This window comes from Misgurnus anguillicaudatus, chromosome 12 (assembly GCF_027580225.2).
Source record: "Misgurnus anguillicaudatus chromosome 12, ASM2758022v2, whole genome shotgun sequence".
NCBI lineage: Eukaryota > Metazoa > Chordata > Actinopteri > Cypriniformes > Cobitidae > Misgurnus > Misgurnus anguillicaudatus.
Window position 1 is genome coordinate 28,269,238 of NC_073348.2, and position 23,437 is coordinate 28,292,674.

At 37.6% G+C, this 23,437-nt stretch overlaps 1 protein-coding gene across 7 annotated transcripts in view; it reads right to left on the reverse strand.

Moving 5' to 3' along the window:
* The window catches only part of auts2a (activator of transcription and developmental regulator AUTS2 a), a 400,535-nt gene that overhangs the window by 247,822 nt on the left and 129,276 nt on the right, over nt 1–23,437 (reverse strand). Inside the window, exon 1 of one of the 7 annotated variants that reach the window (XM_055208398.2) lies at nt 4,937–5,091. The exons of the other annotated variants lie outside the window; for them this stretch is intronic. Within the exon in view, the coding sequence (XP_055064373.2) occupies nt 4,937–4,996 (60 nt within the window). The 5' untranslated portion in view covers nt 4,997–5,091. Of the gene's footprint in view, nt 1–4,936; nt 5,092–23,437 lie in introns of those variants that run through there. 7 annotated transcript variants of the gene reach the window in all.

Below are 23,437 nucleotides of genomic sequence, written 5' to 3' on the forward strand. Positions count from 1 at the left end.
ATCTATAGCATCAGCATGCATGTCAGTATTCAATTGTGCTTCACTATAAAAGAGAAAAACGCACTTAACTTAATTTCCCAATTTATTCAGTTACACAAATGTCCGTTTTTGACGTTATCAAAAATACAAAGTGTGTCCTACGGTACAAATTAAAGCTACCACCCAGAGAGAAAGCAAAGCATGCTGCATCTCTATTAGAAGCAGACCACCCATCTCGATTCAACCAACCCAACGTGGCTTCCATCAACAGCAGAGAAACGAGCTGGTATAAAACTAGGGTAGTATAAAAGCAGGCCATAATAACTAAAATTATCTCTGCGTGTGTCTCTGCGAGCACTGTTTACTATTCATTATATTCCAGCCATCAACTAAAACAACAAAAGCATTCTGATGCAATTAGACCAAAATATAGTGCGGCGCACAAACAATCAGAAATTCACAATATCTTATTTTCCCTGCTTGTTTGTGAACTCCTTTAAAAAGAGGGGTGATCGTTTTAGCCAGTCTATTATTTTGCATAAAAGAGTCTATAGCCCACACAAGGCTGAATCTGAATTTTTGTACATGTATTTGTCCACCTGCTGACGTCAGACATCTTTTAGGTGCACAGCTTGACAGCTGTGGCACACAGTAAATGGTATAGCAGGTGTAAATGGACTTAAAGTAAAATAGTTTGATGTGTAATACAGACATTCACAACGCAAAGCTTTTTCTCTATGAGACCCAGATTTTTTATCCAGAGGTACACAAAAATCTCATTCGGAAATCTTCACACGCTCACATCGCAACTAAGGGTTCATTCATTTCACCTAAAATGAAAATTATTTCATCATTTCTCACCGTCAAGCTCAAAAATAACAAAAGCAGCACTACACGAGCCCATATGACTTGTCTGTGTTATATTTCACATCTTCTGTAGCCCTATGGTTGCTGAAAATTCTCTTCAATCCGCATTTATTCCTAAAATATGCATTATGAAAAATACGTATGAATATGAGGAAGTGTTAATGAGATTTCTGAGAAAGAAAGAAAGTTTATAGTATCGTATCACTTCAAAAGAAAACAGCACATAAGTCACACATGAATTTCAGTCATTTCTAGACCTCGGCATTGACTCCAACAGAGGAATGGATTAAGTCCTTGGAAAGAACCTAAAAGCACCATACGCTATGAGACCGAAACCTCACGTATGTGACTCAAAGTCCAGTTACTCATTCGCTAGTATTACTGCACACGCCTTCAGTTCAATTCTTATCCATTGCTCTGCTAACCAGCTGTGTGGCGAATATTTTTACTCTTCACCCTCATGCTTCACGAGTTGAATTAAAGGAGCTTCTCCATCTCTTCTGTCACACACCAGGGAGCTGAGCAGTCAGGCGGTTGTCATGGTTCCCTTCCCTCATCCGCTCTCCTGTCCAGAGTATGAACCTCATCTCTTTCATATGAAACCCTCTCACTGCAAGTCTAACACTCACAGAGTTATAAACGCTGTTGGTGCCGGGTTCGATTATATGGGTTCATGTGTCACATCAGCACACTTGGGCAGTAAGCTGAGGGGACCAAATGACAGAGAGCATTCATATGGGCACTGTCAAGCAAAACTGACAGCACATATTTCTGTCTGGCAGTGTCAGAGATGCATCAAACCTTTAATAATCGCAAGTGTTTGTTTAAAGAGCACCTATTTCATTGCTAAAAAACAACGTTATTTTGTGTATTTGGTATACAATGTGTTCACATGGTTTATGGTTTAAAAAACACATTTTTGTAGCTCCAGAGTTCACGCACGGATTTGAAACGCTGTGTTCCTGATTGGCCAGCTAATCTGTACGCTGTGATTGGCCTGAATACCTCTGACGTCAGCATGAAATGTGACGCTCCTTACCATGTTTGAAAGATTCGCTCACAATGCAATGCTAACAGGAGTTAACTTACAGGCTTGAATCCAAAGCGGGAGGAATTAAGATAATGTCGGTCTCTTGTCTACATCACCAATCCCAGGAAGTAAACTGTTGCCTACAACCGTGTGTTTGTTGTAGTCCAAGAAAAGAGACGATAAAATCACGAATCGGACCATTGGTGCTCTTTCAATGCAATGGTTCTCAAGCCTGGAAAGTTGTGAAATTCAACTACATAATTTAAAAAAAAGTTTTATTTTATTCCTAAGCGATTTTTATAAAGTCAACATACTTTTGATTCAAGACTCAAGATTTTCACACAACTAGCAGTGAAATGTAAACCTGGCAGATTCTGTAGACTGTAAAAAAAAGAAAGCAGATATTGTAAGGTTGTGGATTTTGCCAATACCGATAACTAAGTTGGCCAGTACCTGCCGAATTAAAGCATAACAAAGTAAAATATGAAGTTCACTACAAAAATAAAGATTGTGCCTGCCCAGAACCATAAAACTGTATTGCAAGTTTGCAATAAACTGTGCTAGTTTATTGCTTCTCATATAACTCTGTGGTCATTTTAACCACTTAATTTATTTATTTACTCCGTAAGCAGCTGTGTAATACTGTAGGTAGGATAACGTACAGTCTACCCTTACTATGCCATGCTAAGAAAATTATTTAAAGGTACAGTTCACCCAAAAATGAAAATCTGTCATCATTTCCATGTTGTCACAAACCTGTATAAATCATTTTTGAGCACTTTTGGCTTCCATAGTAATATTTAGGGATGTCCTGATACCACTTTTTCATTTCCGATCCGATACCAGAATTTCAAATATCACCCGATATTATATTTCTGCTACATCTAGTATAATTTTAAATGTAAAAATCAATACTTTAAAATTATTTACAAGTTACAGGAAACATTAGTAATTATTAATCATGACAGTGTTTAGGAGAACATATAATAGGTACGTTTGATCAATTAAGTATGCTAATTATTTTTTCCTTAAAGGTCACGTTCTTCCTGATACCATTTTTTAAACCCAAGTTAGTGTTTAATGTTGCTATAATAGCATAAATAATACCTGTAAAATGATAAAGCTCAAAGTTCACTGCCAGGCGATATATTTTCTTCAATAGAATTCCTCTTTAAAAGCCTACAACGAACGGCCGGTTTGGACTACAGCCCTCTATTTCCTGCTTTAATGATGTCGGTAAAACAGTTCGTTGACTAAACTCCGCCCACATGAATACGTCAGTCACCAGCTTTGGCTCAAACGGCTCTGCTAAGCTAAGCTGCTATCGAATCACAACACACTAAACAAACTACATAATCAGAACTTGTTACGTATTTCTGAAGGAGGGACTTCACAAAACACGGAAGACATCAGCCTGTTTTGAGGACAGTGAAAACAGCGCTATACAGATAAGTCAATTGTGTGAAAAATACCGTGTTTTTTTACACGTGAAACATGAACACATGTTATATTGCCCACTATAAACACAATTAAAGCTTCAAAATCACAGACAGAACGGGAGCTTTAATTGCGTAAAACTGTCATAGTAAAAAAGCTTTAGTGTGCAAATGGTTATTTTGGGAATTATGCTTTTGACCGCTTTTTATGCACATTCTGGGTGTAGAATTGATGTGCCTAAGTCTAGCTATTTAATATCATAAGTCTAGTTAATAACATGATGCTATTGAGTTTATTAAAAGACTTTAAATATAGTGCATAAAACATTTATGGTGCTTTGTCCTTTTAATAGCTTGTCACCACCACGCTAACGCACTGTATCGGAATTATATCGGTCATTGTATCTGTCATTGATCCGATACCCAAATTCAGCAGAAAAGCCTGAAACGTCCCCGACACGATCCAGAATATCGGATCGGGACATCCCTAGTAATATCTTTCCAAAAGTCAATAGTGCTTCTATTTTCTGCTTCATTACAAATATCTCCTTTTGTGTTTAGCAGAACAAATACATTTATAGAGGTTTGTAACAACATGAGTGTGGGTAAATGATGACAGATTTTTCAGTTTTTGGGTGAACTATCCCTTTAATGACGGCAAATTAAGTTTTATTTGATTTCGTACAATATTTATTGCAAATTCTATGAAAGATAAAAAATAGATGTATTATCCACGCACAAATCTTGGTAGAGTTTGTTTTTAACCTCTATTAATCAGTCTGGTTAAATAAAACCTACAAAGTACCGATACAGACCCTCTATTAAAACCAGGAGTGGAATTCCACCCTAGTTCTCTACTTTCAAAGTTGCCCCTAAACAAGAATGAACCTTGCAACCTTTGGTGTAGACATCTGAGCTTTGTAACCATTAGGTACTGTCATCCCTGCTTGACCTTCAGTACAGTGTGATACATCAGGTCTGTGGGTAACAGGATCAGTTCAGGGCCAGTTTATATTTCACAGTGTAGTTCATATAGACAGTGACCTTTCGCAAGTCGAGAGATTTCAAAACAAACCCAGGACAGCATGGATGGACAGATTCTTTACATTGACCCGTTTGTTCCCCTTGGAAAACACATCTAAAGGGTCATCATTTTCTTACAACACATCTACAAACACACTATCTCTCTCTCTCTCTCTCTCTCTCTCTCTCCCACTGTCTCTGAAGAATTAAATATCAGCCTCCATTAAACTTTAAAACAGTGAACAGGACAGTAGAGGACAGGGGCATGACCTGAATCAGAAACCCACCTACTCGTACAAACACACACAGACAAATCAAATCCATATTAACATCACCGATTTCTCTCAAATAACTACAATAATGACATTAAACACTGGCACAGTCAAGCTCAAATTAAATATTCAATACATCAAAATGCCTGCACGACTATTATGGACGCATGAGACGGGAATTTTAAATTATCACACACACACGCAGCTATTAACACACCACTATCAACAAATCAATAGCAATCAATAGATTTAGGATTACAGACCCAGTTCAACACGGAAAGTGATCAAATGTGAGTTAATAATGAAAAAGCTTACAAGCATTGACTCACCTTCTCGTTATATTTGAACTTGACATAAAACCAACTGGACTTAATCATAGTGTTGGTCATTGATCCGGGGCGTTCGCGCGCCTGGGGGTAGCAGTGAGGGTCAGATGGGGCGAAAGGTCCAGGATCTGCGCGGGACGTCAGAGAACGGAGATGTGAAGTAATGCTGCAGCCGATCTGCTCCACAACAGCTGGTTTGCTCAAGCTTCTTTCCAGCCTACACTCTCTCTCTCTCTCTCTCTCTCTCTCTCTCTCTCTCTCTCTCTCTCAGCCTAGCTCTTCAAATGAGCTTCAGCTGTGCTCATCGGCGATGGCACATGTTAGAGAGCCAGAGGATATCCTGCCTCCTTCGTTGCCTCTCTCTTTTCAGTCTCCCTCATCTATTCATCCCACAATATGTTTTCTGCCCTTTACCGATTTTTGACAGCTTGACAAGCCTCTAAAAATATGAGCCTGAAAGTCTCTGAATGATTCATTGGGTTACTTTACTGCCATATGGTGTTATCATATCATTTTTTCTTATATAATTCAGAGCAATATCACACTCTCCTGCGCGCTTTATCTTCTGTCACGTTCTGCCCGTCTGTCTATCTCTCCGTCCAACTCTCACACAGACTCCCCGTTGAAGTAAACATCTTTATCACACATGCAAATCTGTCTAACACTGCGATATTGATGCTTAAAAGGACACTTTCTTACACATTTGTAAAGTTGACTTATGTGGACAGTTGGACAAATAGCAATAGCATCATTTATCAAGACATACACAAAAAAATATAAAAATTTGGTACTTAAAAAAATCTGTATTCAAGTTCTGTATAATCTTTTTAGATATAAATTGCATTTTTGCAAGATCGATATCTGGTGACTGATGTGACTGGTGACAAAGGCATATCAAACCGTATCATTTCAAGAGAAAGAAAAATGACACAATCCCTTTAAGTCCCACTACACTAATGTGAAGACATCAAGCTTTCGTGATCACAGGGTAACAAAAGTTAACAGCACCTGCATAGTGACTCAGCAACCGGGTCGCATGCTAGAAAATCACTGCATCATTCGCTTTCAGCAAATTATGTCACGCACACAGTAAAAGATTTATGTCGGTATGTGCATAATTTAAGCAATAATCACAAAAACATATGGCATCCAATGTATTTAAGTCTATAGCGTGGGTGATTCTCACGAAATCATTGAAACACCACGGCACTAATGATTTTAGCTTTAAAATGTGTAATATAGTAACATTAAAGAGCATCAGAATTAACAAAATACTGTGTTCTACCTTGCACAATGTGTGATTTCAACATAAGAATTTATAATTGGAAATTTTATCTCATTTTCTGCTGAAATTCTCATTACCGCAATGCGTCCGGCTGTGTTTGAACATGCGTTATGTTGTAATTTAATAAAATTAACACAAAAATATTAAGAAAAAAAATAAATGAATGTTTTGCTAGACTACTTTAGATGACAGAAAAAATATTTACTGAATATTCATGTATAATAATAATGAAGAAAAATTAGGAAAATTATGTGTCCATGCCTGATGTTCTCATCCTCCGCAACACTTTTTGAGAACAGTTTAAGCACACATACAGAATTTTAATAAAGTTTGATTTTGAGTGACCAAGCACATGGACCAGTTACTTCAAGATGACTACCAGGTAAGAATTTTTTTTTTACAGTTAATTTGAAATATTGTCTTGTCAGAATGCTTACACGACATTTTGATTATCATTACCGCAACAGATGCTTATTAAATGTTGCTTATTAAATGTTAATTTAATTAATAGAAACATAATACTTTCTCCAAATTATGTTCTTTCAGGTTTGTCATGTCATTTTGAAAATATGTCAGTGTTGATGTTTTCTGACTGTTGCGGTAATGAGATTTTTTAGGACAAAATTTTTTAAATTATGTTACAAAAAGTGTTAAATGATAAGTAAAAGTTTTTAAATTAATGTTCCCATTTACTCCAGACTTTGTTTTTCAATGTCTGGTGGGAAAAAAAGTAAATTTAAGCAATTTTTACATTTTCATGCTTGACATTTTTAAAACCAATTTTCGTGACAATCACCCTTATACAGTAGATGATACATTTGATTAATACAATATATTAAATCTAGCAAATGTATCATACCGTTTCATTCACACATCCTGTTTATTTGTTGAAAGGAAACATTCAGATCTAAAACTGACCTGACAGAAGTACACACAGTGTAATGATTATGTTTAACCAACAGCAAATTTGAAACTAAAAGCATTCCAGCCATCAGCAGAATGAGCTACAATTGGCAGACAACCACTTGAATCTCCAAGTCAAACATGGTGCCAAATCCCCTACTGCTTATTAAAAAACAAACAGGCATGATGCTTATTTACAACTATTACAATAACAGTTAATAAAGATTAAATGTGTCTGTCACTAAACTGTCAAAAAATATGGTCCCAAGCTGTCACTGTGGCAGTAAAGGTACTAATATGTACCATTTAGGTACAGAATTGTATGCATTTGGTACCAATATGTACCTTTGCGGTACTCAGTGTTGGGTTAACTAGTTATTAAGTTAATTACAATTACTTCTGATGTAATTGAACTAAATACTATGTATGGACTGTAGGTCAATTATATAAAATAGTGGATTTAACATCAATTAAAAGTAAAATTTAAAGTCTTAAGTCCAATTTATAGTCGTATGTAAGGGTACGATGTAGGTTATTCATAGCGCATTAGTACATGGAGGTCATAAAGGGATGGACATGGTCAGAAACAATGCTCAGGTAGGCCGTGGCATTTAAATGATGCCCAATTTGCACTAAGGGCTGCGCTCGCGCTTTGCTCGACGCAACAACAAACCGCTCTCGCGCGGCGCAAGCCATTGAAATGAATGGGTTTCATAGCGCAGCGCACACCGCGTCCTAGCTTTAAAAAAGCCGCTTTACCATAATCACGTCGTAATGCTGTTAATGGTCTACAGCCACACTTCACATTTAAGCTTACATAATTTAAAACACCACTAACTTACCTTTAAAATAGCTGAAGACGGCGTGTACGAACATTAAACTTCCTTAAAACAGTGTCCTGTAGATTTGTAAATTCCACCTCGACCTCTAATCTCTGAGTTTGAGCCAGTCTGTGTTTGCATGAAGTCAGATGAAGCAGGCGGTGCTGGTTTGTTCTTAATGTTCTAATATCCATATTTTACACGATCCATAAAATGCCACGAAAAAACACGTTGCTAGTATCAAGTCACAAATATGCTAAAGACGTAAGACGGGTGAGATGCGGCAATACATCCAATCAGAGAAACTGGTCTGTTTTAATTAAAGAAAGCATATATCAACTATATTTTCCTCATTTGGTTACATTACAAGTCATGAAACATTCAAAGTTTAATTTATTTTAATTATTCTTGATATATATTAAATTAATAAAAAACTTTGTAAGGGGAGGCACAACAACCTGTTTGGGGGGGCACTGCCCGCGAATGCCCCCCCATGACGCTGGCCCTGACTAAGGGGCATAGAAAACATCCCCCACACCATTACACCATTGCATTAATGAGAAATTGAACAGGTGTTCCTAATAACCTTTAGGTGAGTGTAGATTGAGGCAAAAGTAGTTAACAGTTAATTAATAGTGAGAATTGGACTTTATGTACTTTAATATGATTTCTTTGGTCCGTTTCAAGTCTATCTTTTTATCATTTACTTAACAGGATTTAGAAAGTAATTAGTAATAAGTAGTAATTAATTACTTTTTTTGAGTAACTATCAATATTTACCTCTGAGGTATTAATATGAACTCTTTGGTACCAATATGTACCTCTGAGGTACTTAAACTACATGAAGTGAAGATGTACTTTTTTAAAAGGGTACTGCCAGTGGTGTAGTGGTGCCTGGAGAAGTGGCTATACTCTACATTTTGCCCCCAATTTTTTTTTAAAGCATCCCAGCAATAGATAAACGCCTTTTGTTATAAACAGCATGTAAATAGTCTTGCAAGTAGATCACCACAAAATGGGCTCTTAGTATTTTCACATTGTCACTTAATTTCTGATGCTTTATTTCTTACAGTAAGGATCATTATGACATTAAAGCCACAAAGAGGTGCAGATTTTTCAGAAAATGGGTGGGCTGCATCTCTGTCGGCATCCTCTCTGACTCGGGGTGCGGGAGGCGGATGGAGCGGATGAGGGCGCTTGGCAATTGTTAGCTGAGCTGCTGGGTAACAACAACACTGATGTTGATTACTATTGTTAGCTTAAACTGCTAGCTAAAAACGGGGATGTAGCATTGTGAGGTTGTTTGTAAATCTGGAAAAAAGTTTCATTAGTTCGCTTCATCTTTCCTATTAATGATATCAGGCAGTGAACCAGGTAGTGATTGACAGTTCTCTAATCTAAATGCGCTGGGCATTGTCAGATTGACGGCAACCTAGCCCAATGGCGTTTAGGCGAATCATATTTCAAAGGAATCCGGTGCATCGATCCTTCTTAACTTATTTTACTGAGTGGTGTATGGTATATTTGCGTTTATTCACATCATGCGATTGGATTAGCTAAGTGAAAATATGCGGTATACCTGCGTATACCCTGCACTAAATCACTGTTTAAAAGTGGGTATACACAAATCCGACTGAAAAAGAAGTGAGAATACGCCATATTACCTGCGTATGCCCTGGACTACAGCACTGGGTACTGCCCCAGTGACTGCTAGGGACTAAACTGATAAACAGAAATAACTACTTAAACACTCAACTTGTTGGTCCTGGACAGACTGGGGTTTGAGATAAAATCCTAATGTCGGCTTATACATAGAAGGCTAGAACACAGGACAGCACTGAAAACGTCTCCAAGCATGGAGAAGAAAACCCACTGTAAATAAATACAAATAAACACATTAACTTCCAGCGCATCCATCATTCTGTGGTGTCCAAAAAAACATTTCTGAGGTAAACTAAAATAAACACACTCTTTTTGAGCATACTCGTTTGTAAGTGTCTTGTGGTTTTTCATCCTGTCTATTTTCAGAATGCGGAAATAAACCATGGAAAGGTGGTCTGGGGTCATCATTCGACAAACAGGGAGAAATTAACAGCAGATTTAGGACACACACACACGTCCCGCGGCTGTTTTGGCTGGTGATCTGTCCCATGTTATGGACTGAGAGCCATTGCCATGATAATACTCAGAGACAGGGCGTCTGAATACATCCAAAGCACACACACACACACACAAATGCTCCACTACACTGCACACCCCGTGGACAAAACACAAGAAAATGGAGAATAACAGTAAATAAATAACATTAAAGAGATGATCTGGTGCACATTAGAAAGAGACACAAAGGCCCCTGAGACTACAGGAGAGAAACAGACAAATAAACAGAGAGAACAAAATAATTATACGATAAGTGACTGTTTTGTAACAAGAATCTGGAATCACTCATCTTGTTAACATGTTTATGATATTATTGTCTTTGTTCCTGTCAACAGAACAAGCTGTTGAAAATGATCTAATGCGAGCATGTATTCAGTGGCTGTGAGAAAGCAACAACTTTATGCCTCAAAATATATTTACTGTATGCATTTGGCAGACACTACGGTGCATATAATCTATACATTTTTTAAATTGGCATATTTGAAGAGTTTAGATGCAAAACCCTCTAAGTGCATCTGACATGTTTTCTCGTAAATTAGCATTTTTATATCAGACTCTTATGCTTAGGTTCACTAATTTCACTTAAATGGCAATGAAAAGATTATAAGTCAGTAATTGAAATGCCTTATTTTCACAAATGTCACTTAATAGTTATTTAATTGGCATTTAACAAATTTGACTCTTTCACTGCAAAAGTGCATGCAAGCTTTTGCGGCTTTCTAAAAATCCACTTCTTTGGACAAAACCTAGTAAACAATTGCAAAATCACTAAAGAAGAAACAATGCAAATGATAAAAATTCAAAGTGAAACAATTAAGAAACTCAACTACGAAATAGGGGGCGCTGTGATCCATGTGACTGCCGAGCCCAGTATAGATGCGTATAAATAGCACAAAGCGCGATAACTCATGCAATACATACACCAAATTCCAATTTTGTGTGCATATGATATGCCAGTCCTTCCCGTTCACGGCGCATTATTTTGTGACGTTTTATTGGTTTCTCTATTTTTTTAGGGTTTGGGGTTAGAACAACTTTTTGTTACATAAAATGACACCCTAACCCAAACCCCAATTCTAACTCCAAACCCAAGCGAAAATGGTAAAAAAAAAATGGAGAAACCTATATATTAAATTAAATAACAACCTAAAGCTAATCCCAAATCTAACCCCAAACCCAAGCGAAAATGGTTTAAAAAAAAAAACAGAAAAAATTGAGAAACCAATACATAAAAACATCAAAAAAGATGTGCCGTATTAAGTGAACGGGAAGGACTGGCGTATCATATGCACACAAAATTGGAATTTGCCGTTTATATTGCACGAGTTTAGCGGATTATGCCCAAAAATCGATGTGGCATTTAGCTGATTCTGATAACAAAGCAGTATTTCTGAATGGCGCGAGGCCGGGATTTGAGCAAAGGTATTTAGTAAACATATGATACATACTGAGAGCCAAATTTTTGACAGAGGTAGCTTTTGCATCTGAGCTCTTCATTTGTTCCCTGTGGCTCTGACACATGACCTTTCTGTTCCTAATGTAATGCTCTACAAACCGCAACAAGGAAACAAATACACTTAAATTTCAAATTTAATCAAAAAGAGGACTGTGTGAAGCAATGACAACTTAAACAAACAAACAAAAAACACTTTAAAAATGATGCTACATAGTAATAAAAGTGTTTCACTGGCATGTGAACCAATTTAAATTTAAAGTCGCCATGAAACGGAAGTAGCGATTGATTAGGGCTGTCATTGTCACGGATATCCGCATTTTTCCATGTCCGTACCACGGACTTTCTTTTCCGTGTCAGTTTTACATACTGGTTACTCAATTGTTTTTCCTATTTTTAAACCATTGTTGCTTGGGTTTGGGGTTATTTGGGGTTTAGGTTAGGATATCACTTTAACTATTTTGCCCTCCAAAGGCTAAGTGCAGTAACTACGCAAACACTGAAACCAAGAAAAAAGCCCTTAAAGTTTTTACAGCAGGCAGTCAAGCATGTTACTGCAATTTTGGCACACATTTTTCTCTGAAATGGGACAAAATTACACCAGAAGACACATCAGATCTCACAAAGCCCATTTCAACCCTTAACTCAATTTTGACCAAATGCGTAGTTACAGGGCATTGGCTTTGTAGGGCAGTATTGGTTTTATACTGTACTATTTTTTCCGGATTTTTAAACAAATGTCGCCTGACGTTAGGGTTAGAGTTCAGTTTGGGTATGTAACAGAAAGTCGTTCTAACCCCAAACCCAAGCAATAATAGTAAGAAAATAGGAAAAACAATTGAGTAACTAATACATGAAACTGACACGAAAAAGAAAGTCCGTGGTACGGACACGGAAATATGTGGAGATCTGTGAGAATGACACGGATAAATGAGCAAAATATTACGCGATTATAATACGGAAATTCGTAAGATCAGGTTGGAGAATTGATTGGATTGTTTGAAGTTAGGTCGTGCTGCTAATTGCTAATCGCAGCGATCTTCTCCCAGACCCCGCCCACCTGCCATACCATATGACCGGAAGTAAAGAGAGATCGTTTTGAGGAGGGGAGAAGATTTGCGTTTTTGATTAAAGATTGAGGCCACATAAATTTGTAAAAAATAATGAAGCTCACAGATAAGTAATTTGTAAAATATACCAAAACAAATGACTTCAATTTCATTTTGACTATAAGAACCCCTCAATGGCCCAAAGCCATTGCAAAAACACTCATTCATACCAGGGCTCGACAAACGAAAACGTTTTAAATGGGCAAGTAAGGAGAATTTTATGTGCCCAACCGGACAAGAAACTTGAAAATGTCTGCTACAAAATCTAAACTGACCGCCACAAGCTGATTTTGGCTAATAGTTTTGCTAATCATAGTTTTTGCTAATTATGTGACCACAATACAATATCCCCGCATCTGCTGACTTCATACAGAATCTGTTGCTGTAGCAAAAACAGCCTTTTAGATGATGGTGGAAAATGGTTGTTAAACTTACTAAATTATGTTCTTGGATGTCAAACCAGGTCTAAAGCAGATCAAATATAAAAAAGCAAATTAAAAGGCTTTTATCTCAGACAGCTTCAAGTTCATCTGAACATACAGTAAAATAAATCAGTCATCACCCTGACAGCAGGCAGACCATAGCAAAATGACCAAATTCCTCCTTGTGAAAACATCTATTTGTAGAGCAAAGTAAAATGTTCAAACAAACCCTCACACAGACACATACATTCTTGCTGGAAGGAAAGCGCCTCAGGCTCAGTGGAGCAGCGGGAAGCCACATCCTCGGCTGTGAGATCTCTGCTGTAGCTCCAGCAGTCAACAGCTCAAGGTGTCTTTGAGATACAGAATGCCTGACCCCTGAGGCCCCACCCCGGGCACGCTAACACGACAACAGGCTCTCCCACCGCTGCTCCTCTGGCAATTTGGAGCCCTCATAATCCCTCAAATGATCCACTTAACCAGCTGCCAGACACAGAGACTGCTGCACAAATGCGTTAAGTGCTTCATCTTGGGTTCATTGAGCTCAACTGGAAGAGCACTGCATTAGCGGCACAAAAGTTCATGGGTTCGCTCCCCAGGGAACACACATGCTAATAAAAATGAGTATGTTGAATGCACTGTAAGTCGGTTTGGATAAGCGTCTACTGAATGCATACATGTAAACGCAAGTGATCTGAGAGGTACCAACCAATGTTTTCAAGGTGTCTACAAGACAATAACCAGACGTTCTTTGCATAAGGAGACACCGTCACAGCATCCGCAGGGGTACGTTAAGCGGCCATTAGAGGTTTAATATAATGTGGACTTTATAAACAGTGACAGGCCTGCGTGTGGAGCGCATTTCTGCTCTCAGGCAGCGGGAGACTTGGATGGAGATAAGACTGGCTACGAGAGAGACAGAAATAAGGGAACAATTCCACTATCCAATGACTTTCAGACGTAGGGGCCACTGCCAAACCCTCTCCAAAGATCTAGCTCTTCTCATTTCTCCTAACACGAAATGGAGCTCCGCCGCCCGGGCTTCGCACGCACACCTCCCGCCCTCTCCGCAACAGCCCCAGCTGGTGAGTTTTTACCAAGCGAGGGATCAGATGAAAGAAAGGGAAGGGAGATAAACGAGCGTAATTGCTGGCAGATGAGGAGAAGAACAATGGAGCAAAGCGTAAGGCGATGAGAACCTGAAGGACCACAGGAGGCAAGGGTTGCGTGTTTAGAGGTCCACACATTAATCTATTAGGTAAACAAATTGTATTCATAAAAATGTGAATTACTCTTACATTTCATGTAATATTTACAAAAACATTTATTACATTAAGGCAGACGTTTTCAGTTAAGAAATATTTGTACTGATTAATGTGTCTATTCATCTGCAATATGTTGAAGAACATAAAGCAGATGTCTCACAAAGTTTATAACATAGGATTTGCATTTGCTTAAAAACTGAAGGTTTGTACACAAATGTGCTTAATAATACATTCCAGATGATGGACTCCTTTACAGATAGCTAATCTAAAATGTGAGCTGTTTATGCACGCCGAACGCCTCACGTTTTTGCTACCTGCTTGCACCCAACATCCTTTGCGTTTTTCCATTGTCCAATCAAATGAGGGGAGAGGCGGGATCTCACCATCGATCAAGGTCAGAGCAAGCATCCTCTTTTAAAGTTTCTGCTAATATATGAAAGTTAAGAAAACTACCAATTTCTTACTTGACTGACAGGACAGCTGATATGATGGTGGCCTAGCAACATAAAAAACGCAGCGCAGTGCTCTTATCTGAAGGCAATCAAATAAAGGCAGTGCGGTCTGCACCTAAATGGTTAAAAACGCATTCTGTGTAAAACTTAAAGGGACCCTCCACTTTTTTTGAAAATATGTTAATTTTCCAGCTCCTCCAGGGTTAAACATTTGATTTTTACCGTTGTGGAATCCATTCAGCTGATCTCCGGGTCTGTCGCTACCACTTTTAGCTTAGCTTAGCATAATCCATTGAATCTGATTAGACCATTAGCATCGCGCCAAAAAATAACCAAAGAGTTGTGATATGTTTCCTATTTAAAACTTGACTCTTCTGTAGTTACATTGTGTACTAAGACTGACCGAAAATTAAAAGTTGCTTAATAATACCAGGGGACTATTTTCAGGCACTGCGTAATATCATTACGCCTCCTGCAGTCATGTTACGGCAGCAAAGTCCTTGATTATTACGCCAGAATGAGAGTATAGTTCCTAGCCATATCTGCCTAGAAAATCATAACTTTTTATTTTCCGTCGGTCTTAGTACACGATGTAACTACAGAAGAGTCAAGTTTTAAATAAGAAGAATATTGAAACTCTTTGGTAATTTTTAGCGGAATGCTAATGGTCTAATCAGATTTAATGGATTATGCTAAGCTATGCTAAAAGCGGTAGCGCCAGAGATCAGCTGAATGGATCTCAAAATGGTAAAAATCTAATGTTTAACTCTAGGGGAGCTGGAAAATTAGCACTTAAGACTTATTTAAAGCTTACAGTTTCAAGACAACAATTTACATGAAGCCTTGTTCTTTATTCCATGATATTCATACATGATGTAATTGGAAGTAACTAACGATACTCTACTGTTCTTTTGAGAGACATTATATGTCATTACAGAAGACCTTAACAACTGCACTCGCTGCAAAAATGCCAGAACGGGTCCGGGCTCTATCAAGCAGGATCGATGCAGACCTGCGAACTACATGTGCTGCATTGACAGGGTGAATGCATCAGGGAGACAGAGAAGAAGAGCAGGAAGCAGGAGTGGGACGCTGCAGGCCGTGTGGGGGAGAGAGGAAAGAAAGAGGTACTGCAATCCTCTTCTGTCTATATGACACAGCTACAACATAAAAATCTTCGCTGAACTGTACAATTGCACAACCGCGCAAACACACACTGTACTTGCTGCTGTCAGGCTGCCTGTCTTTCTGACTCTCTTCTGACATGTGCATTGTTTAGCTGCAGGGAAGAGCTTGTCTTACCGGGAAAAGAAAGATGAAGAAGTGTCTGAAAAAAACTAATATGGTGCTTTCAGCAGACAGTCAAACATTAACTGATGTGACAAACGAAATCACATCGACCAATTTGTGGCACACTTATACCCATTTAATAATAATAATAATAATAAATATTGAATGGCATTCAGTAAAACATCAAAATTTTAGGCCAAAGAGATATTGCATAAAGCCTTATTTTTACAATATACCATGTCTGACCTGTATAGTATCATATTAATGTATTTACATACTGTATTAAATGAATATAATAAACTTTAATATGCAAACATCATAAAAGGCATTGGTTTTAACCTAAAATTGTATTTATTTTAATTAGGGCTGTCAAAAGATTAATCGCGATTAATCGCAAAGTTTGTGTTTACATAACATATGTATGTGTACTGTGTATAATTATTATTTATATATAAAAACACACACAATCATGTATATATTTAAGAAAAATTGGTTATATTTACATATAAAATATTTATATATAATATAAATGATATAAATGTATATACAGTATTTAAAGGCAAATATTTCTTAAATATATACATGAATGTGTGTGTATTTATATTTACATAATATTTACACACAGTACACATACATATGTTATGTAAACACAAACGAGCTGGATGCAACAAGCAGTCTTCCTGGTGTAGTGTACAAACCCTTTAAAAAATTTTAATTAAATAAAAAAAAATATTTAATTTTTTTTATTAAATAAAACTGTTTCTTTATTAACTTTACAGAAGCAAAATACAGTGCAAAAATAACTTGATGCAATAAAATTTTTTAAGTTTAATTAGTGCTGGGCAAGATTATATATTTGTTTATATATTATATATAAAAAAATAATATATAAATAAAAAATAACAGAAATGACTTTATGTATGTGTTTGAGGTTAAATATACATAATAATTACACACAGAACACAGACATATATTATGCAAAAAAATCACTTCTATTTTTTATGCGATTAATTGCGATAAATCTTTGCACACCACTAAAACTTGAATTAAAAATGTATTTAAACTTTTTTGACCAGCGGGCAGTTGTTATACATTACAAAAATAAAGTTGAATAACTTAACCTAATTTAACTTTATTTTTAATAATTTATAGCAACTCCTCACAAGTCAAGAAAGTTGAAATGAATTGTTAAGTTGACTAAACTTAAAAATGTAAGTTCCATCAAGATTTTTTTTTACAGTGTAGCGATCTGAAATAAATAAAGAAAGAAAGAAAGAAACTATAGGAAACCAATACCATTCACAACATTACTAAAAATATGATCCAGAACGTTTTTCTCTGTGGACACCAGAGGGTGCCAAAGCATCACCTTTTTGTTACATCACATCATTTGTCAGCTCAATAAACTTGCTATTCTAATGCAGTTCAGCAGGAGGTCAAAATGAACGCACTAAACATCTGTTTGAAGATGTTTCTGTCCTTTCTGTCAACACAACATTCAAGATAATGAAGATATTTACACCTCCGTGTCTGTCTCTGCAGGCAACTGCGTGTGCCCTTGCATGCATATGTTTAGCTGCTCTTGTTTTATAGGCACATTTCTTGGATGCCACCTGCTGTAGTCTCTGTATATTCAACTAAGGAGCCATTTTGGCAGTTCAATAGAACGCTCCCATCGCGTCCACAAAACTGTCATTAAACACAATTATAAAAGTTAATGATCGCCTTACAGGAAACAATAAACAGAAATAAACTAGAATCGATTGCGAGCTGCCAAACATTTGCAGACTGCCTAAGGGTGGAAATTTCTGTACACGCTTTCCTCAAAGCATCTACAACAACTCCAATATAATAACAAATAACACACGACTAAGATGAAGTCTTTGATCTTAAAAAAAGAACTATATTTGCATATTCATAATTTCTACACATAGTGTATCATGCATGTACATTTATACAAAGTGACTTACAGTGCACTCAAACTATCAGTTTATTTGAATGTCTTTAAGGTGTGTGTATATTTGCATGTTTTTCAGCCTTACCAATAAACTCCATTCATTTCTGAATTCTGACACACATCTAAATCCGCCTTACAGAACTGCACAAATGCAGGCCATGGCATAAGGGCTTGCTTGCTTTTTCCATTCAAAATAGACTCAGTGGAAGTCAGATTTCACTGCTGAGTGGAAGCCGGCCTTTCTTGTCATAATCCAGTTGCTCTTATCACACTTAAAGTCAGGATTTCTGCTCCTTGATCATTGCATGAATCTCTCCCGGGAGCCATTCAAAACCTGCATAGAAAGGACCTAATACCCCTGAACCGCTTCACTGCAGGAGGCTCTGTCTTCAATACAGACTGAAATTTATGCTTCTCTCTGTGTGCACTGTGTACTGGACGTGAAATATCATCCCATCTGCTCTTACCATAAAAGCTTTGTGCAACTCTCGTCTCTCGGTTTCGTGCCTATTTTGCTCAGGGTGCTTTTTTATCTCTTTGTGCCCTCACATCTCTCCGTGCCCTATTGATACCTGATCAATAGTGTTTCTTTAAAGGTCCGCTTGGAATCAAACACCTGCTGCTTTTACAGGTGGGAGCTTGAAAGATACTATTTATGATCTCCCTACCTAATAAAGAGAAGGAGTGACACTTGGCTATAGCACAGATACAGTAGGGGTGAGCAGGGGCAAAAGTAAACATTTTCAGAAAAACTTCATTTTAAAAGATAATGTTTGAGACGGAGATATATTTTTGCTGTGGTCAATAACTCACAAGTGTGGAATTTTGAACAAATCTTAAACGACTTCAGTATAATTTCACTTTGAACATAAGTAGCGCATTATTACTTTTGTGTAACAAGAACAAGATAGATTTCTGTGTTACACTTGTTTTTAGTAAAGCCGCGTGTGAAATTCTAGTCATTCGAGACATTCACGCGGAAATTCACATCATGGGAGGGGCTTCTGGGACTCCGCTGAGACTTATGGATAATATGGAAATATGGATATTTCTCTTCAAAAATACAACATTTTGAGCAAAAAGCTTACAAAATTGCGTTTTTGTAAAGGAATTTATGTTAGAGATTAGCCTGACTACGTCAGACTTCGTACTTCCGCTAAATTTCATTACGCTTCTGTACTCAGTCTGAGATACCTCCCATTCAAACCGTTTTCCTCCGGTCTCAAAACGGCCGTCCAATCAACGAACAGAGGGCGGGCTGAGAGCCGTGACGTAGACGCTAAACCGTGACATGGAGACACAGAAAGCTATTTGCTCTGTTGTGGAGAACCGGCACTTGCCAACTTAAACCCGAACAAGAAAAGTGTTTGTTAAACATTTGAATGGAGATTATGTTGTTGCCCTACTCCCGACAAGTTTTTGGAAAAGTTTAATTTATCAACTTTACCGATCGTCAGCGAGAAACTGTGTGCAGCACAGCTTGACGTGCACAACGATCGAGAAATCATGGAAGGGAATTATATTGTTCACAGTTAATGGTGGAGGACGCGTGGGCAAGCATTCTTTGGTGACATTCCCGATTAACCAGAAAATAAGGTAGGAAGATTTAATTTACATATGGTTGTCTGGTGGAAGAGTTTGAGAGGAGAGAGGGGCGTTCCTCCCGTTAGACGTGAGTGGAAAGCCACCGTAAGGATAGTGTTCAACTAGCTCTGGCCCGATTTACTTTACATAATCTGCAAAAGTCGTTCATAGCCATGTTAACTCTGGTATTTCGCTCGATGGGTTTGTTTTCACATCCTACGTGTATTTTACAGCAGAGATTCGATGCGGCTGATCCGGGGCATAAAGCACATCATATCCAAATGTTACGTGTGATTGGCTTACGTTTAGACCAATGATTTTAAACTTCAGACAAGCCCCTCCCACGAGAAGGAAAACGATTGTCAATTATGCCCAGCCAGACTCTGTCTATGAAGCGAAGCAAAATAGCAGAGGATGGTATTACCAGGCTAGTTAGAGATCAGACTCAGAATGACTATCAAACATAAAGGCAGTTAAAATAAATCATTAAATATTTTTAACTTCCGTTTTTGATAAATTCGGTTTCTCTAGTGCCATCTAGTGGATAAAAGCGGTATTACACTTTCACTTTGAAATTCGTCCAGAAAGGCATATTTATTAGTTAAATATTAACTCATAATTGACGAGATAACTCGTCAATGGCGGTGAATGAGTCAACATGGCGCGGAACGTGCCATCCACACCGCGCATTCTGCGCCATTCCCGCCGCAGGATGCCTAATCACATCTTTGCATTGACTTAACATGTAAATCACTCGCAGTTTCCGCCTCTACCGCGTCTGGTGTGAACCCTGCATTAGAGCACTAAATAAGCTGTAGATTGATCAGTACTGTAACACGTGAAACGAGAAACATAACGCGTTATAAGAAAAAAATTATCGCTTTAGGAATTTACTTATCATGGTTGAAAACAGCTTTCTGGATCTACACGCGCAAAATGGTGATGAGATAATGCGATATTTGTTAGCTCAGGGTTGCGTGCTAAAGAATTTATCATAGTTTGGAATGGAAATGTAGAAAATCGCTCTGAGAAATCGCTTTGTTACTTTCGTCCAGTGTTACTTTCGCCCCGGTTCTCCCCTATAGTCTTTGGTTCTCTGGTTTTTCACTAAAGAAAAAGCCAATGGTGTGATGTCTAATATTGCAATTGGATCTAAAAATGATAAATAAAAGTACAATTCATATAAATAATGACTTAAAGGTCTGTGATGGTGGTTTAAATGTCAGGGTGCTTTAACTATTATTTAAACTCATAATCTCAAAACCAGAGTATAGTCTGTTTTTACGTGTACGCAAACGTGTCGAACACACAGCTTTGCAAAGTATATTTTATTGTACACAGATGTTTGATACATGCACATTGCGACAAAATCCATCTCGTGGGCTACATACTACATTCTTCTGTGCGTGCATTCGCGTCCTATGTGAACAATGTACGCAGGGTACAGTCACATGCACTTTTCTGATTACAAAAATTGCATCACACACACTGTACCACGGTAAAAATGGAACATACTTCGTCATTTATGGTGCGTTTACACCAGGCGGGGAAGAGGCGGCAAGCGCGAGTGATTTACATGTTAAGTCAATGCAAAGACGCAAATAGGCATCCTGCGGTGCCTTAAACGCGAATTGAAACAAATTTACTTTGGTGGATTTTCGCACCGCGTTAACCAATCAGGAGCTTGACGTGATTACAGGAAGCGAGCAGAGACAGAAAAACAAAACAACAATGCAGGACAATCATCATCGCTACACAAAACATCTTTGTACTTACTAGCGAATGTCATATTTTCCATAACGTGACGTATATACAAGTGAAACGGCTTCAGAAATGAGAAAAAAGTAGGTTTCGTCTATTGAGAATTAATTGGATCGTTGGAAGTTGTTGCTAATTGCGCAATATTTTCCAATAGCCCCGCACAATTCCTTGTGACAGAAAGTGAAAAATAGTCGTTTCAAGAAGATTAAAGTTTAAGATTATGATGGTTCATTAATAAAAAATAAATGTAATTTATGCAAAACATTTCAAATTCATGATGATTTTATCCAATGCAACACAAAGTTCTACCTTGTTAAGATATATAGTCAATGATAACACAGGATGGATCAGTTTACTCTCTTATTGAAAAAGCACACAAGATTTGGGGAGCTTTCTGTGCCATATCACATTTGAAATATTGCGAGCGATTCCCCCAGTCTGAAATCTAAAGATAATGTCCTCAGTAAAATCCCTCGGCAGTAAGAAAATATTATCTGAAGCACTTTGTGGTGCTTGATGGCCACAAAGAAAGAGAAATGATCTACTGTGTCTTTTCTTTTGTGTATAAACAACACCCAGACACAAAATTAAATCCATGTTTGTCTCTCTCAGCAGCAAACTACAATTTATGTCCAACAGCTTCATCAATCTGATGGCTGGAGACATCCAACTGCTTCTGAGAAAATAATGCACTTTAGAGATCTAGACATGTAGATCTAGAAGACATTTGTTAGACAAGGCAGGCTATGGATATTATACTACAATAAAACAAAGAAAATCAATCTTTATACAATAAGCAAAATGATAAATTATGTGGTGTACATTAAAGATTTATCAATCAAAATGTAAACAATAGTATTGAGAACATTCCACCTCTATAATTGTTTTGCAATAAATATGTCTTGCAGGATATTGTTAATGAATATATAGTCTAGTGTTGTCTAGAGCCAGAATGAATCAGTGTTTCTTTGCAAGCCTCCAAGTAATGACTCCCATATAAAGAGCTTAGCAAAATAATAAAACAAAGAGAGAAAGAGATAAAGAGTGGGAGGCTTACATGCGCATGTCTGTGAGGAATTATGTTTAAAACATTATGCAGTACATCAACACCTGACAGCATTTGGCAGATCCTGGTTATAAAGATTAGTCTCAATCTACCCTCAATATAAACCTGACCTGACTCACAAGCACACATGTGCTTACATCATCACAGGCTTCGGGACATCACACAAACATGTCTGAATCAATAGATAACTTTTGTTCACAAAAACAAATTTTCACACACATAGACAAGTCCTGGCCTTCAATGCCAAGTTGAAAATCTCATCTTGTCTAGAAGCATGTTGCGTTTTGGAGCAGGCCTGATAACAGGCTTTACCCTGATACGGGAGGTGGGAAATACATATAAGCAAATACTACTACACACACACATACAGAGAGAGAGAGAGAGAGAGAGAGAGAGAGAGAGAGAGAGAGAGAGAGAGAGAGAGAGAGACTTGGCCAATATCAGTGATGTCATTATATAAAAAAAGATCACATTCCTCTCCAATTGTTCCAGTCAATTTTATGCTTCAAAAGCAATTTAACCACAAATAAAGAGGTTATATCCTGGAATTACAGTCAAATCATATTCATCTGAAAACTATACTCAGATGAACAAAGGAGGAAATGGTGTTATCTTAGACAATGAGAAGTAAATGAAGAGAACAGGTGGAACAATGCTTGCCATTTTCTTCAAAGTGGTTATAAACCATGATCGACGCTACCGCTTTCGAAAAACAGACCAAAATGAGAAAAAAGAGTTATGAGAAAGTTGGTCTTGAGAAAGCATTAAGGGCACCTCGACAATAAACACATAGGGGCGGTTTCCTGGACAGGGTTAGGCTAATTTAGGACTAGGCCTTATTTATATTAGGTCTTTCTTGTGCTCCTATAGTAGGCGGTGTCTGCCGTCGCCATCTTGGCCACGTGTCACCTATAGACTGTAAAAAAAGATGGACGTAGTGTCCGTGACGTCACTTATAGGTTTCTGAATATTGTTTTTG